This window comes from Lepidothrix coronata, unplaced genomic scaffold (genome assembly GCF_001604755.1).
Source record: "Lepidothrix coronata isolate B3197 unplaced genomic scaffold, Lepidothrix_coronata-1.0 Scaffold102, whole genome shotgun sequence".
Taxonomy (NCBI): domain Eukaryota; kingdom Metazoa; phylum Chordata; class Aves; order Passeriformes; family Pipridae; genus Lepidothrix; species Lepidothrix coronata.
The window spans coordinates 912,907-934,209 of NW_016690282.1; the positions used below are offsets into that span (position 1 = coordinate 912,907).

General features: G+C 54.8%; 1 protein-coding gene across 2 annotated transcripts; it reads right to left on the reverse strand.

Annotated features, from left to right (window-relative positions):
• Positions 1-466: 466 nt before the first annotated feature.
• Positions 467-8,667, reverse strand: CDC42EP1 (CDC42 effector protein 1). Of its 2 annotated transcripts, XM_017823399.1 has the most exons (4): positions 8,388-8,667; positions 6,943-7,104; positions 3,993-4,881; positions 467-2,937 (listed from the first exon to the last, which is right to left on the reverse strand). In XM_017823399.1, exons 3-4 carry the CDS (start codon positions 4,432-4,434, stop codon positions 2,141-2,143), a joined length of 1,239 nt encoding a protein of 412 aa, XP_017678888.1. In that variant the 5' UTR covers positions 4,435-4,881; positions 6,943-7,104; positions 8,388-8,667; the 3' UTR covers positions 467-2,140. The 2 variants fall into 2 exon arrangements, with proteins under 2 accessions (XP_017678888.1, XP_017678887.1); XM_017823398.1 differs by lacking the exon at positions 6,943-7,104 and having other exon boundaries at positions 8,388-8,665.
• Between the last annotated feature and the right edge of the window lie 12,636 nt (positions 8,668-21,303).

A 21,303-nucleotide genomic window follows, 5' to 3' on the forward strand; every position in this document is an offset into this window, starting at 1 on the left:
GGGGAGGAGAGCAGAGTAGAAAAGGATGTAATGGAGAGCCTGGGAAGGTGGCAGTACCCTTGCCCCTGCCCCTGCTCTCCACTTCCTTGCTGCCCAAGCTGGAGGGACTTGCTGCTGCCTGAATGAACAGGCTGAGGATGTCTGATGTCTGATGGGCTGGACAGGTGTACCTGAGCCAGCTTTGGGAATGGTACTGATCTGCTCCAGGCTGCAAATGAATTGTTGCAGAGCTGGACAGGAAGCTTTTCACCCTCCTGTGTGCTACATGGGCCCAGATGGATAGGATGTTGCTTTATGTGTGCCCCAGAGAGCGGCACAAAGTACCAGGTTTATTAATCCAGGGATCTCAGAGGTGCTGGAACATCCTGCTGAGGGTAAAGAGGACAGGATTTGGTGGCTGGGGCACCAGCAGACGTAGCAAGGAAGACGATAAGGTCACAGCAGCCAAGAGGAGGCACCAGAGAAGTTAGTATCAAAACTGTTTTAATAAGGACAATAATAAGTGCATGGCATACAGAGTGGAGGCAGAAAGGATAATTCCATGGATGTGGGTCTTTGGTCTGGAGCTTGTGTTACAGTGTGGAAAGCAGAGGGTAGAGGGGAGCTCCTCCTGAGAGCCTGGGTCCCCGCCCTGGAAGTGGGGATAAGGCTGATCCTGCTGGGTATCAGTGGCCAGAGCTGGGGACTTCTTGAAGCTGGTGCCTGCCCCAGTTTGGTGCTGCTGGCTGGTGCAAGGCAGCCCCTCAGGGAGGCTGAGGAACATGGGCTTGCTCATAGCCTCGGTGGCCTGACTGTGAGTGGCACTTGCAAGAGCAATATGTGTGCACACCGGAGCTCTTTATTCTGCTCTGAAGAGCTCCCTGCCAAAAGCAGCCAGGTCGTGGCTGAACTGCGTGGGAGCAGAGTCTTGCAGCCATGGTCCAGCATCTCCCCCCGCTGCACACCCCCTCCTGTCCCAGAGAACAAGGGGGGTCCTGTGAGGGTCCCTCTGGTGACCTCAGACCCCGAGCATGCTGGCTCTACACCATGGCACAAAGGCGCTTCTGTGAGGGCCAGTTTGCACGCGGGGCAGCGTGGGGGGCAGCTCATTCCAGGGTGGCTGCGTCGCCCAGGGCCACTTGGTGAGGGACATTCCATCGTCCACACTTACCCCTGGGAAGGGGTGTACTGGGAAGAGGGGTGTGTGCATGGGGAATGGGCAGAGGGGCAAGGATGGAGACACAAAATGCCTGCCACCACCATGAGGATGGTGGCACAAACTGAGTGGCTTCAGAGGAGGAGTCTCCTTGTTCTGAGGCAGGGGAAAAGGAAGGGAGTTTCAGGATCTGAACTGCAGAATTTGGTGACCTGACAACCTGCCTCTGCTTCCAGCCAGCCAAGAAGTTTCTTCCCTCCCTGCTGAGAGGGGTTGGAGTCAGGAAAGAAGCCATCCTGAGTGATGCCCAGCAGCAGGAGGCAAGTGGAAAGACTCCTGAAATTATCTCTGTGCATGCTCTCACCTCCTGAACACTGAGCACACAGCTTTTTGGGAGAAAGGGGAAAAGAGGAACCTTAGGTCTTTGCCTGCCCCTTGGGTCCCCAGCTGACCTCCCCTAGCAGACAGATGTGCTATACTGAAGGGTCTTGCACTAGCTGGAGCTGGGGAGATTCCCATCCCCTACGTGCCAGAGCTATTGGTGGGAATATTTTTGGGAGGGAACCCATGCCAGTGCAGGGAGAGGTTGGGGGCTTCAGTGGGAGGATGGGGTATGTCCGCAGACATGCTGGTGGGGCCAGGCCAAGGGCTGGGAGAGATGGTACTGGGGAGAATGGGATGGGGTAGGAAGGAGTTTGGGGTTTCTTTGGCACATGGGAATGTCTCTTTGGTGTCTAATGGCAGTGAGGCCAGAGAAGGGGCGTGATGCCTGGCACTGCAGTGCTCACTGGCCCTTTGCAGCAGCCTGGCCCAGACCTAGGGAGCCCCCCACGAGATAGGCTCTCCTCCTGCCCCTCTCCGGCCCACCCAGTGTCCCCAGCTTGGCAAAGTGGTCACCCACTGTGTCTGCCGGTGACATTGGCACCTGAGGGTGGGCATGGGGAGGAGGGCAAAGACCCCAGCACCAGTGTCTCTGGTGGGGCCTGTGATGGGAGGGGTGGCCATTCACACCTTGACTTCATCATCCTCTTCCTCCTCCTCATTGGCATACTCGAAGGAACTGCTGTGCCCACCTCGGACACCAGTGTAGCTTTCCTGCCGGCTGGAGAGCTTGGTCTCCTCCTCCTCCTCTCCTTGGTTCCAGCTGGCCTCGGGGGACTGGCTCTCCTTTGTCACTTGTGACCGCCACAAGATGCTGCTGGGGCTCTCCCACAGGGTCTGTGTCCGGGCCTGCCGGGGACCCTCGCCCTTCTCTGAGCTCCGTGGGGTGCTGGTCCCACCGTAATGGCGAGCCAGGACCTGGGTCGCTCGATCAAATTCTCCTGCCTCAATGGTGCAGTCGTTCCAGTGCCCCTGCCACGGGGTCCCTCTGGGCGCTGCCCCCGGCCCCGAAGCCCACACAGAGTCCGCTCCAGCACCTTCGATGGCATGTGCCTCTCCGTTGGCATGGACTGACAGACCTGGCAGTGAGCTGGCCCCTGACAAGTTGCTCTGCCTGGAGTGGTCCCAGAAGCTGGATGTTGACTTGTCCTCTTCGTGGGATGCACCCACTGCTGGAGGGACCCTGTCCTTGGTCCCCTCACCACACAAGAGGTGTGGGCCATCCTCCCCCACCTCATTCCCATTGGTTTCAGAGAAGCTCATCACCTGGAGGAGCTCGCTCATCAGGGAGGGCCCCAGGTCCAGGCGGAAGGACAGTAGGGAGTCTGAGCGATCCAGCTCATCTTCCCCAGGAAAGGTGCTCTCTTGGGGCTTTTCCAAGCGAGGGACACGAGGAATGGTGCAAAACCCGGACTCCAGCCCTGTGAAGCAGAAGGGATGGCTGGTGAGGGGAGGGGATGGCTTTGTGGGAGGAAGCCTACCTTACTTCTGCAGGGACAGGGGACACTGCCGCCACGGTGGTGCAGGTCACGCTCCCGTCAGTGGCACTGGCCTCTAAAGAACAGGCCAGTGTCTCTGTGGACATTTCCAAAGCTCAGAGTACAGCGCAGGGTATCCAGGTGCACTCTGGGCTTGGTAAGATGGCAGCGGGGGCTGAGCCAGACAGGTGGGACCAGGAGATGGCAGCATTGCGTCAGCTTGCCTTTCCCTCTGAGCCAGGCCACCTCCCCTGGCTGCTGCAGGCCCCCCAGATCAACCCCCCCAGACCCAAGACCTTCTGCTCCAGACCTCCCTCCCTGGGGAAAACCTGAGCCACAGCCCAGTGCTGTGAGGCTGGAGAGGAGGCACATAGCTGTCCCATCCTATCCTTTCCACAACCCTTCCCTAAAGGAGACCCTGCTGGCAGGGAGGGTTGTGGGAAGGCTGGAGAAGGGTGGATGGAGTCCTGTGAGGAGCAGCACATGGAGATGTAGAGGTTGGCACTGCCAAGCAAGCGGCTAGAGCACCTGTGTGGAGGTGGGGAAGCCGTGCCATGAGTCTCCTTGACCTTGTAACCTTGGAGTGGGCATTGCTCCACTGTCCCAGCACCCTCTTAGCTTCCTCAGGGAGGCTGCTTATGGTAAAGGTGTAGGGCTGGGGCTAGATGGAGGGCACTGCCTTACAACTACTCCACACAGGCTGCCAGCTGTGTGGGGCTATGGGAGAGGGGGAGAAACAGAGAAACCATCCATGCCCCACTTTGGGGGACACCCTGGGAGGAGACCTTCCAAGGGCAGGAGCAAGGACCATGATTCAGAGCAAGGTTAGGGTTATCTGCTCACAGGGATTATCAGGACTGGGGACTCTTAAATGTTCCATCTCTCCTGAGAGCCTGAAGTCCCTCAGTGGGGAGGAAACTGAGGTATGGAGCAATGGAGAAGGGCTGCAGAGGATGCACAGTACCTGGGTGCCAGCCTCTGCCCTGCGCTTCACTCACCATAGGCCTGGTGCGTTTTGGAGAACCTGTTGGATGCACTTTTGAAGGAGAACTTGCTGGTCAAGCCGCGTCCACCACCACCGTCATACATCCCCTCGTTGAGCTGCGGCAGGGAGATGGCATTTTTGATGATGGGCGAGATGGCCGGGGGGGCGGGCGATGCCCCCGCCTGGCCCCCACTGCCCCGTCTCTTCAGTGGCGTCCGGCGGACGTGCCGCAGCGTCCGGGTGAAGAAGTTGTTGGCTTTGGCTGTGTCAGCCCCTCCGTGGTTGCTAAGGAAGGAGGTGTCCCCAAAGACGTCCCCGCCGCGCCCCACGTGCATGGTGTGCCGGAAGTCCCCCAGTGGTGGGCTGATCATGTCTGGCGTCAGCTCCGACTTCAGTCGCCGCTTGCCATGGGAGCCTGACACCCAGCTGAGCACTGGCAGCTTCCCCAGGCTCATGTTGCACCCTTCACCTCACTCTTGCCTCTGGAAAAGCCCCAAAAATCAGCCCTCAACAGGCCTCCAGCACTGAGGTGATCTGTCACATCCCTGAGCTTCCCATTGCTTCTGCACAGATTCTCTTGGGGTAACAGCTCATGTCACTTTGGCTTCCAGCAGGTTTCCTGCTTTTCTGCACTATGTTGCACTCATGAAATCACTCTCAGGGGGTACTTCCTCAGTGGTGAGGACAGTGGTGGCACTGAGGTGTCCCCAGGGGGTGTCTGGGTCAACCCCGGTTCTGCAGAGGCTGCTGGAAGCTGTGTCTGGCCGTGGGCTTTAGGGGTTAATCCTCTGTCTTCTGCCACTGCTGGGAGAGTGGAAGCCAGTCACAGATGAAGCAGCGGGTGACAATGGGAGCTTGGAGTGGACTGGCAGGGCAAGTGAGTTGGTCCCCTTGTTTCCCACCTAAACAAGGTAAGAGGAACAGTTAAAGCCTTGGAGAGGATTTTCCCAGCCATATTGACTGAACCCCCTGAACTGTCTGGAGAGATTAAAGGCAATGTATAAGACAATGGGGAGGTTGCTACTGGCTGTCCCCCTTGCCCGGCCTTCCTCTTGGGAAGGAAGAATAAGGCTTTCCTCCAAATCACACGTGCTGTCCCTCACCTCTCTGACCTTCCTCAGTGTGCCTCAGTTTCCCCCATCTGCAAAGCAGCTTGGCCAGACCCATGCCACAACACAGGCTGAGGATTTCCCTCCCAGGCAGAACCTCCCAGAGCAGTGCCCTGCCCGGCTGCCCCGGCTCCTGAGGCGAGAAACCTCTCCCTCCTTTTTGCTATTCAGATGAACCCTTGAGGAGAGGGTGAGGCCTGGGGACTGTGTGCTTCTCAGGGAGAAGGAGTGGTGGGACGCAAAAATGCAATATTTGTAAATTGCTTTGTTTGTCCTTCACTGGCTGGGTCCCCAGGTACTGGGCAGACATGCTGGAGAAGCAGGGAGCTGGCAGTGTGGAGAAAGCAGCTGCTTTGCAGGGAGGGGAAACTGAGGCATGGCAAGGGAGGTGATTGCTCAAGGTTGGAGGAGAAGGTGGGATGGGACCCTGCACTCAGGCGGGTCCTGGAGGCACTGAGGAGCAGGTGGGAAGCAGCAGCTGGATGCATGATAGCAGGGCGATGGCTTCCCCAGTCAGTGAGGACACTCAGGTGGGCAGATTCCCCATTGGCATGTGGGCAGGTGGAAGAGAGTGGGTTGGGGAAAAGAGAGGATTTGGATACGGAGCATCTCCAAGTATCAGTGCTCTGGGTAGCCACCTGGGGACATGTCCCTCCCTGGGGTCAGTTCTGGGGCCAGGGGAACAGGATGGAGCTGGGTCCCTCCATCAGGGCTAGTTTGGAGGACAGCATGACAAAGGGTGATGCAGAAGCCTCACATCCCTTGATCTTCATATGCTGGGACCCCCATTGCTGCATGGCTTTGTCTGTCTCCCCCTGTCATGTTGCCTGCCTCTCCCACCTGTCCCTGTGTCACTTCAGAGTATCCAGGCACTGCCAGGGTGGCAAAGGTTCTGGTGAAGGGGAGTCCTGGACATGAAGTAGTTTTCCTGGCTGGCTACACGTGATTTTGCTTTGCCCTGGCCTTGTTTGCTCACCTGGGGCCCCTCTTATCTGCCAGGGGTTAATGCCTGGGGAAGGGAAAACAAACCTCCCTCAGCAGTGCCCAGCACCATTGGCTGCCTCCCGGGGTGGCAGCAGCCGGTGGCAGGCAGGGCAGGTTGGATTCCTGCTGGCCCCCAGCTCCCTGGCTCATGCAGCTCAAGTCTTCATCCTGCTCACAGAGGCCATGCAATGCTGTCTCACAGCCGGGACATGGCAGATGGTAGATTTGGGGTGGGAGGACGACTGGGAAGCTATTTCCTCTCTCTGGCAGAAGCCCACCCATAGCCACTGGGTCAGGGCTCTCCTGGAGTGCAAGGAAGCTACTAGGGTGGTCCCTGCAGCACAATGGGGGTCTTGGGACCACAGGGAGAGAGATGCAATCCCATTTTTGAGCTGTCCCCAGGGTCTCCCAGGAAGGCACACGACCCTGGAAGAGGGGATTAGGTGAGCTACAGCCCTCAAGTTTTCCTTTCCCTCTGCACATTGGAGACCCTGAAAAACACAAAGTGGGGATTCTGCCCTTCAGCCTGTGCTGCACTGACCAGGACTCTGAGGGATGAACTCCCCTACTCCACCCCAGGTCCCCTGTTCAGCAGAGGTGCCCTGCAGACCCTTGCGGGGGACATCACACCTTGGGATGGGGTGGCAAGGGAAGGAGGGATGTGGGAGGAGAGCTTGCTCCCTGTCTGGACAACTATTGAGTGGGGAGCTTGGTGGAGGAAAGAGTTTCTCCTTCCTTGTCCCTTGGTCACCACAGGGAAGCAAGCCAGTACCTGGCCCCTGACTCTACCTGCCTGCTGGCAGGCAACAGGCACTGGGAGGGGAGGGAGGGAGGAAGGGAGGGAGCGAGGCAGCTGGTGCCCAACCCTACCTGGATGGCAGGTTTCTGGCAGGCCTGTTGGGTTTTTTCTCCTTCCAGTCTCCTCTTTTTCCTCCTTTTCTCTGCCCCTGCTATGACTCCCTGAAGACTGTGCCCCTTTGAGCTCTCTCCTTCACCCAACCAGACTCCTCTGTGCCAGGGAAACTCGTGATTCTGCGGGCAAAGGGTGACCTGTGTGCTGTCCTTTCCTCCACTGGGCAAGGGAACGACTCTGCCTGGCCATCTGTCTGTCCAGGTGCCATTGCTTCCATCTGGCAGCCCTCTGTGTTCGCCAATTCTCAGCAGAAAGCCCACAGCCCATCACGACCTCCCCTTCCCCGGCATCCTCTCTCTGGCTCCCTCCTCGCCTCCTCTGGGAAGCCCCCTGCCCTCAAAGACCCACGACCAGCACCTCCTCCTACTTCCAGCCTGGCCTCCCCCATTTCCACCCTGAGTTCAGCTAGTTACCACTGGTTTTCCACTAGCCGGGAATGGCCTGAGCTGTTCTGCTTGCTGGGAAGAGCGGAAACCAGAAAGGGGGGGAAAATAATCCAGATGTCTAGTTGGCTGGAGCTTTTGAAAGCAGCCGCTTCCCTCCTCCTCCTCTCCTTACACCCCCCTCTCCCAAAGGGGACATACTCCAAAAGAGGGTGAGTAATTTGGGGTGGTCTCAACAGTGGGAAGAGCGGGTGGAAATTGTTGTGGATGGCCAGGAAGGCTTTCCCAGCCTTCCCAAGTGCCAAAAAACCTCCCTTTCCCCAAAGGAAGGGAGGCAGAGGTTCCCCTGTTGAGTGACTGCTCTGGGATGGGGAAAGCCAGCAGGGACAGGCTTTTGGGGAAGGGGGAAAGGGGCTTAGCTGGCTGGGCTGGGCCTCTTCCAGCTTCTCTGGAGCCGTGCCGGGCAGTAGGCAGACGCCTAAATCCAACTCCTGTGCTGCTGGCTGCTATATATATCCATAGTGATATCTCTCAGTATAACAAGGATATTTTTCCAAGTAGACGTGCTGGGACTTAGAGGGAGGTCAAGACTATGAAGGTGGGCAGTTTCCAATCATCCCTTTCCTGCCCTCTTACGATAAAGTGCTCCCTTTCTTCCTCCATGCCTCCGAAATCAAGGCGCCACGAGCCTGCAGGGTTTTGAGGGATATCCAGAGCAGAGTTTGGGAAGCCAGTGTCCCACTGCCTTCCCCCATCTGTGGGACCCTCTTCTCACTCCCTTTCTTTCCTGCCTCTTTCCCCTGGCCCGCGTCCCCTCTCCTCACTCCCCGTTTCCTGTTGCATTCCTGCCTTCTTGTCCCTTTCTTTTTTGCCATCCTCCCCCTCTCTATCCCCTTGCCACCCTCCCCCCGCCCCGCTTCTCCCCTCTCCAACCACCCTCTCCACCCTTTTCCTTCTGCTCCCAACACCTCCCCCTCCCCAGCTCTACAGACTGATGAATCAAAATTTTCAGGATTTACCTCTTTCGAACCGGAGTTATTTTTCCCCGTCCTCCGGACGAAAAGTTGCGAGACACTCCCCGTCGGCCCCGTAACTTGCTCCGAGGGCTACTGGTGCTGCGTCCTGGAATGGAGTTGGGGGGAAACGGGAGGCATGTCCCCCCTCCCTTTTCCCACGGCTGTCCCCTCAAGGCTGGCTCTCCCAGGCTGACGCCCTGATGCCACGGGAGAGAGGGAGCGAAGCTGGCGGGGAGGGGACGTGGGAAGGAGGAGGGCGGGCTGCAGCACTGCCGAGCCAATCCTCGACTCGGCAAGAAGACCAGAGAAAATGAGATTTATTCCAACTATCCAGGACAGAAAACTTCAGGAACTTCTCTGCCGCTCCCCTCCTCCTCCCCACTTCCCCAGTGCCATTTCCCGTCTGCCGGCATTTGCTGTCTCCCGCTCCCGGGCGCCCGCTTCAATGGGTTTGGGGGAAGGGGGAAGCCCAGGTTGCTGGCTAACCTGGTTAGGGGAGCCTGGTGGGGCACAAAGGAAAGGGCTTTGACCTCTGTGTGTGTGTGACCCCTCGGGTATCACATAGGGTCGTCTCATCCCATATTGGATAGAAGTCCCCACCAGTGTCTGTGGTGTAGTAGTGCCAGGCAGGACTGGGGTGGGGGGGTGGGTGGTCATTCCAGGACCTGTCGGTAGCATTGTGTTGGGTGTTAGCAGGATAACAGCCTCCCTGAAGGCCACGTGGGCCAGGTTGGCATTTGTTACAGAGTAAAGACAAGTGTCACAGGTTTGGGACAAGCTTCATATCAGTGGCAGTGCGTCAGACGAAGGTGAGGGGGTGGCAATGGATAAATGCAAGGAGGTGCTCTTTGATGGCACCAGGGAGAATTTCTGCCCACACATAGAACACCACATCCCTCTGGCATTTTGCTTCATCCATCCTTGCTGGTCACAGGGCAGAAGACCCTATAAGTGCCTATGAGGGGCAACCTGCTGGTGGGTGCGGATTCACCAGTGCCATCAGTGACCCTCATGGCCTTCAGGCGAGACTCAGTGGCTCTGCTGGGGACCACTTGGCCAAGCACAAGCACTTATTCAGGGCCCTTTGGAGGAGAAGGGAGGTGTCTCTGCTGGTGAAGGCGAGACAAGACTTGTTGGGGTTAAGTAGGGCCTGGCTAAAGGGATGACAAGATGTCTGCAGAGGAGATGTCAAAATGGAGCCTGGCCTCTTGCTGGGCTCAGATGGCTCCTACTGGGGTGCCCAGGCAGCAGCACCTTATTGCTCAAAGGTTTGCTAAGTAGTAGCAGGATTTTGGCACTGTTCTCAGCCTGTCAGCCTCAGGCTCCTCTTCTGTGAAACGGAAGTTGGGTTTTCTGCCTTCTGTAGAAGTCTTCACCATTGGGAATTAAGAGCATACGGACTGTGCATGTTGGTGGTACTTTAGTGGGTCTATGTCTTGGAGGAAGATGGGAGCTGAGCTCTGGTGGGGGGAGCTCTGCCATCAGCAGGGAAAGGAGAAGAAATCATGACCTGCATTCTCCCTGCTTGTCAGAGGTATAGTAGGCATCCCTTCCCCCGGGTCCTGCTCAGAGGAAGCTAATGGGGGCGGTGAGAGAGGCAGGAAAAGACTCTTTATTTGGGTCTCCCCCTCTGCACTGCTGCCAGTGCATCTCCCCCCACCCTGCCTGAGGGGCTCCCCCTCACTCCCCTCACCTCCATCCCCATACCCTTGCAGGAGAGGCGGTGTCAGGAAGCAGAGCCCAGCGACAGCAGCCGTCTCCGCTGGGGAATGCAGAACAAATCTTTTCCAGATGGGACAGGGGCCACGTTCTGCTTCTTGCAGGGCTGCCGGCTCTCCACTCTCTCCTCCTCCTCCTCCTCCTCACTCCTGCTCCAAGCATCTCTGTGCTACAGGCCAGGATGGGCTCCATTTCCAGGAAAGCAGATGGAAATCCCCCATCTTCAGCACTCTTCCCCAAACCTGTGATCTTGTGGCCATGCCAGCCAGGCTCTGATTTTTGTCCTTCTGAGTCTAGCCCTGAAGTGCTTTGGAGACCTCCAGGGTGTGTGCCAGCTCCAGGTCTCCGTACCCATCCTGGCCTCTGGCTGCTTGGTTACACCGATACCCCCTTCTTTCATATACAGCTGCCTGGAACGTGAATCTGTCCAATCCTCCCTCTTGGCCTAGTTATCCACCCTGGCTGGTAAATGAGAAGTGGCTGTGAGCCTGGACAGTGCTGCAGAGCCACTGTACCACTCATGTGTGCCCTGGGCAGGAGCTTATGCCTGGACCCCTCCCAGCCCAGCTACCTTGTTTACCTTCAGTCACCCCAACCTTTCATCCCGTCTGTAACCCTAAGCCCCAGGCAGTAGTACCAGTCTCACCATTACAGTGAGACTGGCCATTGGGTTTATCATGGAGCAGACAAGTGACCCAGCAGCTTTCCTGGATGAGAAGGATTTGCTTTGATTACCACAATATCAAAGACTGGGCTGTGCAAATTGCATCCTCTCGTCTTCCCAGAACTCATCCCTCTGACATGGGGTTGAGGTCTTATGGGTGTGTGAGTGTAATGAGGATGGAGAGAGGAAGGGAGGGATGTGTGGGGGTGGAGGTGGGGCTGAAGTCTCTGCCCCACACCTCCTAGTGCTCAGTCTTTCCTCCTATCTCACTTTGTAGTCCCTTCTGCTTGCAGACCCAATGCCTGAAGGAGGCTGATGCAGGACTCCCCTCCAGTGAAGAAAAATCCCTCTTCTCCCTTTCCCCAGTGCCTGAGGGGAACCGAGGGAAGGCAGTGAGGGCATCCCAGCTTGCAGATGAGGTCAGTGGGAAGGGGGTGACTTGCTCAGTGCACAAGAAGCAGATATCCTGTTGCTGCCCAGGGTCTCTGGCTCATATTTCCTCATTAACTGAGAGCGCTGCTTGTTTGCGGGTGACTTCCAGATGTTTCCATTCTCCTCACAGGGGCCATGAGTGTGCATACCTCGTGGGTATGGGAAATACTGCCAGCAGTGGGGTCAGGGACAGACTCCTGCTACGATGGAGAGGGTGCTCCATAGGGGTCCCTTGTCCCACCACACATCCTGGTATGGCCTCATCCAGCTACCCCCTCACCCTGGTGCTGTCAGGTCCCTCCTCCCTGCTCCCAGCCCGTGGCCCTCAGTGCTGCCTCCAGTCCACGTCTCGCTGCCCTGGGGATGAGCTGAAGGCAAAGCCAGTTTTAGAGTGAATAAGCCAGGGTGGTGGCAGGAGGTGACACCCCGGGGCAAGGGATAGGTGTAAGGCACCCAGCGTCTTGCCAAGAGCATCTCTGGTCTGATGCCAGCTCTGGCTTTGTAGGCACTGGACCCCTCATGCCCTATGGTTTCTTCATCAAGATGACTTCTCTCTGGCAGCATGTGCTGGGCCTGGCTCAGCCCACTTTTCGGACTGTGCTGTGGGTCACCCACACTGTGCCTGCAGCCTTTGAGATAACCAGGGAAAAAGATCAGAGTGGTCTGATTCCCAGCATGCTTGTGCTGCACTGGGGAAGGAAAGTGGGTGGGTTGTCGTGAGCACCACCAGGCAGGCAGCAGCATTGAGTTAGACCCACTCATGCTAGAAGAGGGGTAGACCAAGCTCTGTAAAAGCCCATTTCTAATTTCCTCCACTGATTCCTCCAGCTCCCCTCCCCTGGAGCAGTAGGAGGCTGAAGGAATGGGATTGACCATGTCCTGCTTGTGGGATTTGCAAAGGGGGAATGTGTGCTTTTCCCTGGGGAGCTGGGCTGGGAACTCAAAGTCTCAGGGTTTGCCAAAGCCCAGGAGGAGGTACGGATGAGTTCCCAGGCTTGTTGGCGGATTGCCTCCCTCCCTCTGCCCATCTCCTCCTATCCCAAATGTTTTCGTCTTTCTTCCTCCCCTCAGACTTCCCAGCTTCATCCTGGTATGCTAGTCCTGTTTTCTGGTCAAGGATGTGAGGTGCTGTAGGGGTACTGTGGGTTAGAGGATTGAGGGACAGACCCAGACACAGATCAGAACCCTGATCTATGTTCTCCCTCCGACTTTCCCCTGGGCACAGAGGAGAGGGAAGGGGGGGGGTTGGGACGTGATTGGGAGGGGAGGGAGGATGTTGCATAAACCAGAAGCGATCCAGGAACAGCTGCCTGTGGCCTGGAAACACCTCTGTGATTTCAGGTTCTAGGAAAGGAGATGTAAATATGTATTAATATTTATATTTACGTATGTAGACTACATCTCCCCAGAACACCCCCTTTCCCCCCCACTTGATTCTCCAGTTACTTTTCATAGACCTTGTGAAAGTTTATGCAGGAGGGACTGGGGAGAGGGCTTAGATATCGGTTTGGTGCTTGGAGTAGCAGCTCTGTGTGTGTGGGCATCTGGGGGTCACTTCCCCCCCCCCAATACGTTCCTTTGGCAGGATAAGAAGGGGGAGCACATCTGCAGGAGTTTAAAGCCTTTGCAGGCTGGAGAGAGCTTGTTGTTGGAACTGGGAGAGAGGTTGTTGGGACTGGGAGAGAAAGCGGGAGATGTTGAGGGTAGAAGGGATGCGGTCGGGAAGGAGGAAGCACAGGGAATGGAGGTGAGGAGCAGGAAACAGAAGGCCTCTAGGTGGAAAGACCCTTTTGGAGATGAATTGCGTGAGGAGGTGGGAAAAGGTGTTTTGGGGAAGGGAGGAGCTGGGAGATCTCAAAGGAAGGGAGTAGGTCCCAGGGCTGGTGTGGCATGGGAGAGGGGATGGTCAAGGAACGGGGTATGCATCCATAGAATAGAAGTGGAGCGGGGTGCAGGGATGAGGAAGGGTGAGATGTGTGAAGAGAAGACGTGGGGATATAAGGAATGAGGGCTGGGGCTGAAGAGATAAGTCATCCATGTTGAGAGAGGGGGACTATGCTTGGGGAATATGTCCTGGTCAAAGGGAAGAAGTGAAAACCAGGGGAATGGTTGAATATGAGGCCTGGACAGCTCTTTCATCATAATGATTTTGCCTGTCCATCCAGCCTGTGTATTTTTGGCCCACGGAAGGAAGGGGGTGGGAATGCAGAGGGAGCTAAAAATAGGGGTGTCCCTGCCCATTCCCCAAGGCGGGCATCCGTCTGCCTGCCTGCCTGTGGGGTTGCTGCGGGATCTGGAGGAGGGGAGCAGGTCCAACCTTCTCCCCATGGCGTCTGGCTCTGCTTTTGTTTGTCTCACAGCCCTACAGGGACAGGAAGAGGCTGCTGGGCTGGGGAACAATGGCTCATTCTCTGGGAGTCTGCGCCTGCTGAGGAGCGATAGGGGGGACGTGGGATGGTGGCCAGAAGGCGAGCACAGCCTCCTAGTGCCACTGCTGCAGGAGTTTTTACCTCAGAAGATGATGGGGTCCACTGGTGGGATGCAGGGGGACCTTCCCCAGCCCATTCCTCTTCTCCAGACTCAAAACCACGTTCCTGTGCCTAGTTGGAGAGGGAATGAGAGGCTGACTCTGGTGGATGCACTTTATGGAGGAGACAAGGGAGGCAATACTGGCAACTCAGAGAGCGGTGGGAGCATGTCTCCAACCAGCACTGGGAAATGCACTGTTTTGCAGCCTCTCCTTGAGCCTATGAAATCTGGAGTGCGGTTGGAGCTTGCATCCCCCAGTGGGAATGTCCCCAGCTGGGGTCAGGGAGGTATTTATCTGGGAGCTGTATTGTGCCTCTGTCCTGGCTGTCACTGTGCTCCCCGAGGCAGTGCCAGTACTGCTGGTGGAAGCTCTCTCCATGCCCTGTGCTCCCTGCTGTCTGGGAGACAGCCAAGGGGCATGGATATGTGTGCATGGTGGGGGGTGATAAATTCTTTTATCCCACCTCTTTTTTCTCTAGACCCTCCTTTTGTGTCAGTGTCTCTCCTGGATGTCAGATCTGACAGCTTGGTGCTGGAAATGCCACAGGGAAAGTCTGTCCCCACACTTTTCCAGGCTTTCTAGGGGTGAGAGGAGGTGGTGTTAGCACCTGAGGTAGGGGAGAGGTTAGGACATATTTTGCAAGGGGTGAGCAAGGAGGGCACAGAAGAACTTCCCTGTTTCCAACCCCCTTTTTTCAAGGTCTTGGATACTTGGGCTGAATGCTTGCCAGGGCTCCTCTTGTTTACTCAGCCGGGGAGCTGACACATCCAAGGTCTCTGCTGACTCCACTTTCCCACATGCTGCTGGCGGGCGCATTCCAGGGCAGAGTGGAGATCAGCACAGAGGCATACCAGAGGTTTCCATCTGGGATGCCATCCCCCCTCCCTGCTCTCCCCAGGCATCTGGCACCTCCTGCCAGGATGTGAAGAAAGGGCATCACATCTGGCCAGCTTCCTGGGTCTTTAAAAGCCAGGGCTGGCACAGAGCCCAAGCATGGATGGGGACCCCAGAAACAGGGACCTACCTCTCAAATTGAATGCCTTCAGCAAGGCTCTGTTCTTCTTTCTCCTTCCCTCCACAGATCTCAGTCCTGTTCCCCGTAATGACCCATGGGAGATGTGTGGAGGGGCAGGGGATGCCTGTCTCAACTTAGTCCTCCCTAGAGGGACCTGGGGGAAAGGGGTAACACCCTCCTAGGCAACAGTCCAGCTTTTTCATTTTAGGATGGGCACGTATTCCTGCGGCTGGGTTTAGCAGCACTGGGCTCTGCAGCTGCACACTTCTCCTGCAGGCACCGGCTCTGGTCCGTCCTGGGCAGCAGCCCAGACCTGGTGTGGCTGCCTTTGGTTTTAGGAAGAAAGGCCACAAAGCTTTTAAAAATAAGCATGGCCCTCACCCTGTCATTTAGGGTGGAGGTTTCTGTCCCAGCAATGCTCCCAGCTCTACCAGGGCAGCAGAGATCTTTGCCTCCTCTGACCTCGGGTTGCTGCTGTTAAAGGACCACCATGACCTTTCCTTTTCCCCCACAGGCCGGCCCACAGAGGCCCCTTTACGCCCAGCCCCAGCGTCTGGAAGAAGGGGCCTCGTCTCCCTCCCTGGCTGCCACAGGAAATGCGGAGCCTGGAGGTCAGGGGCCAGCTGGCAGCTCCTCCCGTGGAGGCCAAGCAGCCCAACGCTGGGGCTTGCATCATGTGGCGTCTGCCAGAGAGGAGGGGAGGGAGGCAGAGCCGTGGAAGGCGGAGGGAGAGGGCCAGGCTCTTCCTGTTTATGTGACTACCAGACCCCCAAGAAAGGGAAAGGACTTGGAAAGCTCATTGCTCTTGGACGAGCTCCAGTAAGCAACTGTCTGTGGCTCTTAGCCCAGGGATTGCATCTATGGGGCAGGGTGTGACTTCTTCCCAGGGGAAACAGGCATCCAGCTCCAGGGAGGGCTAGGGTTACATTCGTGGGCATTGAAAACCTCTGGTGTAGAGAGGAGGCTGCAGTTAGCTTCCTGGGAAGTGAGGGACAGCTCCTGTTACACCCCAGGCTTTGATCCTCCTGTGGTTTTCTCTGACTTTTGCTGATGCTGGTCTCTGGGATGGTCTGAAGGGCAAAGAGCCACTCAGGCCAAGACGAGGAGGTAGCTGGGTATTTTAGCTTTGGGACAGAGGAATGGGGAGCTCTGGGAGTGCCAGGCATGGAGGGGTGCCTAGGGGAGGGTTACAAATCGCAGCCTGTTCAGCCACAATGGCTCCAGCACAGATCCCATGCAGCAGACAGAAGGGCTGCAAGACCTCCCACATTATCTAGGGTCACATCCTGCAGAGCATTTGGTGTGGCCATGGTGGTATGTGGAAGAGGAAATGAGATCCAAGATGCTGTGCTCTTGTCTACACCTCTGGCACCTAACTGCTCTGGCTTAGGTCATATCTGTACCAAATTGGTTGTGTCTCAGCTTTGGTTTGTAGTCCCTGGCCCACACTAAGCATGGGTTGAGGGGTGCTCTGTGCCACCTCTGACAGATGTCCTGAAGGACACACCATAAGACAACACTTAGAGGAGCAGAGGGGAGTTATAGCCTTTGCTGTCCCAGAGGTAAGCCCAGGCCTGGCTCAGTGCAGCAGCAATCTCCAGTCAGCTGTAGGATAAGAATAGCTGGGCCCAGTGTAGGTCACAGAATCATAGAATCACAGAATGGTTTGGGTCGGAAGGGACCTTAAAGTTCACCCAATTCCAACCCCCCTGCCATAGGCAGGGACATCTTCCACTAGACCAGGTTGGTCAGAGCCCCATCCAACACTTCCAAGGATGGAGCATCTACTGCTTCTCTGAGCAAGCTGTTCCAGTGTCTCACCACCCTCACAGCAAAGAATTTCTTCCCTAATCTAAATCTGCCCTCTGTCAGTTTGAAGCTATTCCATGAAAAGGCTTGGGAAAGGCCTCAGCAGTCATGAGTAAGGAGCCCTGGCAGGTTTGCGTGGCAGGAACAGGCTCAGCCCTTGGCTCCTCACATCCTTCCCTTTGCAAGGGCTCCAGTTTAAGGCCACACTGACCCAAAGCGTTTGGGCTTTGCCCAACCACCTCCTTCCCCACGGGGTTGGATGGTGCGGTGGTGCCACCCTATGGCCCTGGAGCAGTGTTACAAGTGCTGGTGGCGCTTGGCTGTTCTTTGCCCTCTCCAGAGAGGCTTTGTCCTGTTAGCATGAATTCAGTTCTTTTCTCTGTCCGTGTCCTGGACAGGTTTGCTCTCCAGTCAAGGGGAAGAGGTTCTGGTGTAGTCCTGACTTACTGAAACCCCAGAGAATTCTCAGCATGCCTCCCTCTCTTGCCACTGCATTGCCTTCCAAGGACAGTCAGGTATTCCTGGGACTAGAAAACCACCAAGCTTGGGCTGGTTTCCCAAACCATGAACTACAAGACCAGGTTCACAAGTGAACCAGGATCTGCTCTCTGACAGTGGTTGCTGGAGCTTTGATGTACTGCAGACTGGAAAGCCAACATGTCATCCCCCATGCACCACCAACCCACGCCCTCAAAGCTTCAACTATTGTAGCAGAAGGGAGTTTTTTGGGACTTCATTTATGTTATCTGTTGCTTATGGAGCAAATTTGCTGGTAAGTCTGAAAGAGCAGCAGCTTCCTTCCCTGACACATGAATCCTGTCCCTTTCCTTGGTATGGCACATGTTTAGTCTGAGTGTTGTGGGATGGTATGACCCCTCCTGCCTCTTCTCCATCAGCATCTGGCCAGTCTCAGCCTGACAGTGACTCAGGGAAATATGGCAGCCAAACACCCTGGGGCATGCTTATGTACCAGCCCAGGAGAGGAGCCATACAGGACTTTGATTATCACAGAGAGGAGGAAGGGAAGATGGAAGCGGTGTTTTCTATCTATGCTTCTTCCTTTCCTCCTGTTGAAGCTGCATGAGGGACCAGAATATTTTTGAACTAGGCTGAGCAGGGCTCCCAGCTCAGCAGCTAATCCCTTGGTGGCAGTAACAGAGTCTTAATTCTGAGTGTTTGCAGGATCTTTATTCTCAAGACCTTTTTTCCTGGATAGTGATGAGGTCATGCTGTGATTAATGCTTTGAATGTTGGTTTACATGCAAATCTGCCCCAAAATTTTGTCCTAAAAGGTGGAAAACACTTCTTACTTCATATTTCTGTTTGACGTCCCAGTTTCAAAGGGGGCTCTGTGCAGCACCCAACAGTTGGGTGAGGTTGGTGTGATCACATTGACCTCTGGTGGCTGCAGCCCTGGCGTGCAAGGAGGCACTAAGGAAAACGGGGCGGGTTTGGTGAGCTGCTGGCTGCTGCAGTTGAAATGCCGCTGGGTTTATTGCTTCTCTAGGGTCCAACCCCCATCACCTTGCCTCTTGGACAGTCATTTGTTTTCTTCCCAAAGCAGGTGTGATTTACCCATCTTTGTGTGTACATCCTCAGTCCATGTGGTTCCCCTCCCTGAGAAACAAATTCTGTTTGAACAGAACAAATTCTGCTACACCAGTAGAAAACAAAGGCAGGTCCTTTGTTGAAGAGCTGAATTCACTCCTGGTTTCTAAACAGCGTGGGTCATATCTGGAGAGAGCAGACACTGCTCCCCTGTATTCACTGTAACCTCTGTGTGTTTAGACCCTTCTTACGCAGTGGAGGGCAGACTTTAGTGGTCCTCTTGTGAAGTGTGATGCAGAAGCAGCCAACCAGATTGGATTCACAATGAGCAGTGAGATGGACTCCCAGCTGGCCCATATTCTGAAGACAGAGCGAAAAAAAAGCTGGGACCAATCCAGTAGGAATAATGCTTTAAGAATAAGGCAACAGCTGCTGAGGTGGCAGCCAAGCACGAGACTTCCAGGCTCAGCCCTGCTGAGTTGGAACCCCTTTGCCAGGGCTAGGTGGGCAGCTTTGGAGTAAGAAAGCTCATCCCAGTGACTCTAATCCCATCATTCTGCTCTAATTCAGGTCTTCCTTGCCACCCTGCACACCTCTGATGCCCTAATGAAGACAGAGATATGTTGCCAATACCTTACCAAAAAGATCCCATGTGCTTTTGCCTCCTGTAGCTCCAGGCAATGGGTGTGTTCCTGTGGTGAGGGGGAGGAATGCTGAAGGAAATATTTGCTTGTTTTGCTATCTCCACACACAGATACATGCATTTCCTTCCTGCTATAAATGCCACTGATTTTTTTTGAGGGAGGACCTCATTTCTCCTCCCTTCTGCAGTCACCACTGTGAAGGGAATAAACCACTCTCAGTATGCCACAGCAGTCTTAAGTCTGCTATGAAAAGTGTTGAGGAGAAGACAGTCAAAGTCCTTGCAAAGGTTGTTAATATAAACATTGAGTTTGATGAGTGTCATTAGGAAAAGGGTTTTTTTCCATGTGCATTAACTAATCTGGTGTGAAGCAGCGTATGAGCCAATTAGATCAGGCTGGAGTCGATAATTCTGTTTCACGAGTTCTTTTGCATTTTTGGCATCTGTTTTTGTTCCACACAGGAACAGAAACTGTAGAGAGTTTTTTCACTACACCAAATCATGTTGGGACAGCTATTGCAGGGTGGAAGTTATTATTAGGGGGATTATTTCAAACTTGCTTCCTCCAGCTGACTTGGGAAACCACCCTGGAGACCTTAGCAAACCTTCCCCCTAAAACTTCATTGGAAGCTGTAAGTCTTTGCAAATCACCAGGCTGCAAGAAGAACGGCATATTTTGATTAGGAAAAAAAAAAAAGACCAAGCAAGGAATACATCGCTGAAGATGTTCTGCGTAGCTCACATTATGGACGCTGTGTGGGTAGGCAGTATCACAGTAAAGATATTGTGCTTCCCAAAACCCAGGGTAAGACTTTACAAAGCATCTAAGTTCAGCATCTGTAGCTGCAGCTTGACCTTTATACTGACGGCATTTTAGCCACACAATCAGGAATTTACTGAATTCCTTCTCCGCCCTTCCTAAAGCTGTTTCCAGGAGGGGGCAAACAATGCAGTACTGTGGCATACTCAGCCCTGCTCTGAGAGAACTGGCTCACTCACCTTGGAGGGATCCCACTGATCCCTTAGTGCTATCGGTCAGCCCCACACCGCAAGGTCCTGCAGAAAACCCAAAAGCCTGTCACACTCTGTGGGCCATGCGTGCTAAGTCCTTCCTCTGGTGGTGGAAAGGACATGGGGTTCACCATTTGCTAGCTTGTCGTAGGTTTCCTGTGTGAGCTGATGTGGCTTGGAAAGTTTTACCAGTGTGACTATTTTGGATAGGACTTGAAAAAAAGCAACAAACCCAATCAACAACTCAACAACAAAAACCACACCCAAACACACCAATGACATTCCTGGTATGAACTCAAGTGTGCCAGCACAAAAATGACTGCTACTGGTAAAGCTATTTTGGAACTGTGATACCTGGCTGTGAGCACCTACAGTCTGATGGGACTGTGTATCTCCAACAAATTGGGTTTGTCTTGTACGACTGCAGCTTCCCTAAAAAGGGTGAGCTTTGCATCTCTGTGCCTCCACACCCTGGCCAAAAAACAGGCATGGAACATATTCTTCCTCTCAGGAACTGTCTGTCTGATCTGTTGGGATCACCTACCCAACAGAGCCTTTAGGGGTGGTCTGCTGGCTCCTAGGGTACCTGCTGAGCTCAGAGACTCTCCATGAAGGAGAACAGCTAGTGGAGCTTGTAAGAAAATAAAGGACATTAGTAATTTAGTCAGTCTAAGGACCTGTCCTTATTGAGGTACCATTCAATTATTGAATTATTTATTTTTTCCTGGACTTGGATATCTGAGACCCTTCTGTGGGCAAGCTAGGGTGAAGATATTTCTTCAGCAGTTCTTGACATGGGACCTGCTCTGTCTGATGTCTGAGTGCTCTGAGTCACAAAGCATGGCAGCCATTGCCTGTGGGGTCAGGGTGGGTGGAGGAAGAGGATTTCTTTGTCATTAGCCTTGAGTTTGTCTCTGTCTGCGTGAATGAGAGAAACCAACTCTTGCTTTGGGACTTTTATTAGGATTGGGAAGATCTTATCTTCTATCACCACATAATTCAGGAAATCTTTTCACTAGAGAGGGAGAGAGACTGGAGTTGTTTGTGAGAGAATAACTCGACATGGCCTGAGTCAGAGCAGATTCCCAACGGGCAGCCTTGCTTGTACTTGCTTTTGATCTCTCAGCTGGCTGCTTCTGGTTGGAGGTAAGGGCTGGAGAGAGGAGGTGTGCACTGCTGCTAGTGGTCCTGAGTTAGCATGTGCTCTTTGGGCACAAGCTGTGCAGTACTGGGCTTACAAGGGAGGGGAAGGGGCTGTTGGGACCCCTTGCAGGGGGGGTGAGTCAACAGAAAATTCATGTGCTCAGGGTGTCAACCAGTGCCTGTTGGGATGGATGCCATTCAAGAGCAGTTTGCTGAGAGCCCCACGTGTGTGCGTGTGCCCCGTGTTTGTTCAACACCTTTGTGTATTTTGCAACAAAAAGGCCATGTGCTTCGTGGCATTGCACAGGTACACTCTCAGTTCTCAGGTGGTAGTTTTGCTTGATCTTAGAAAGAACTTAGCAGCACCGGGAAAGGGTCTTGCTAAAGCCTCTCTTCCCTCAAATC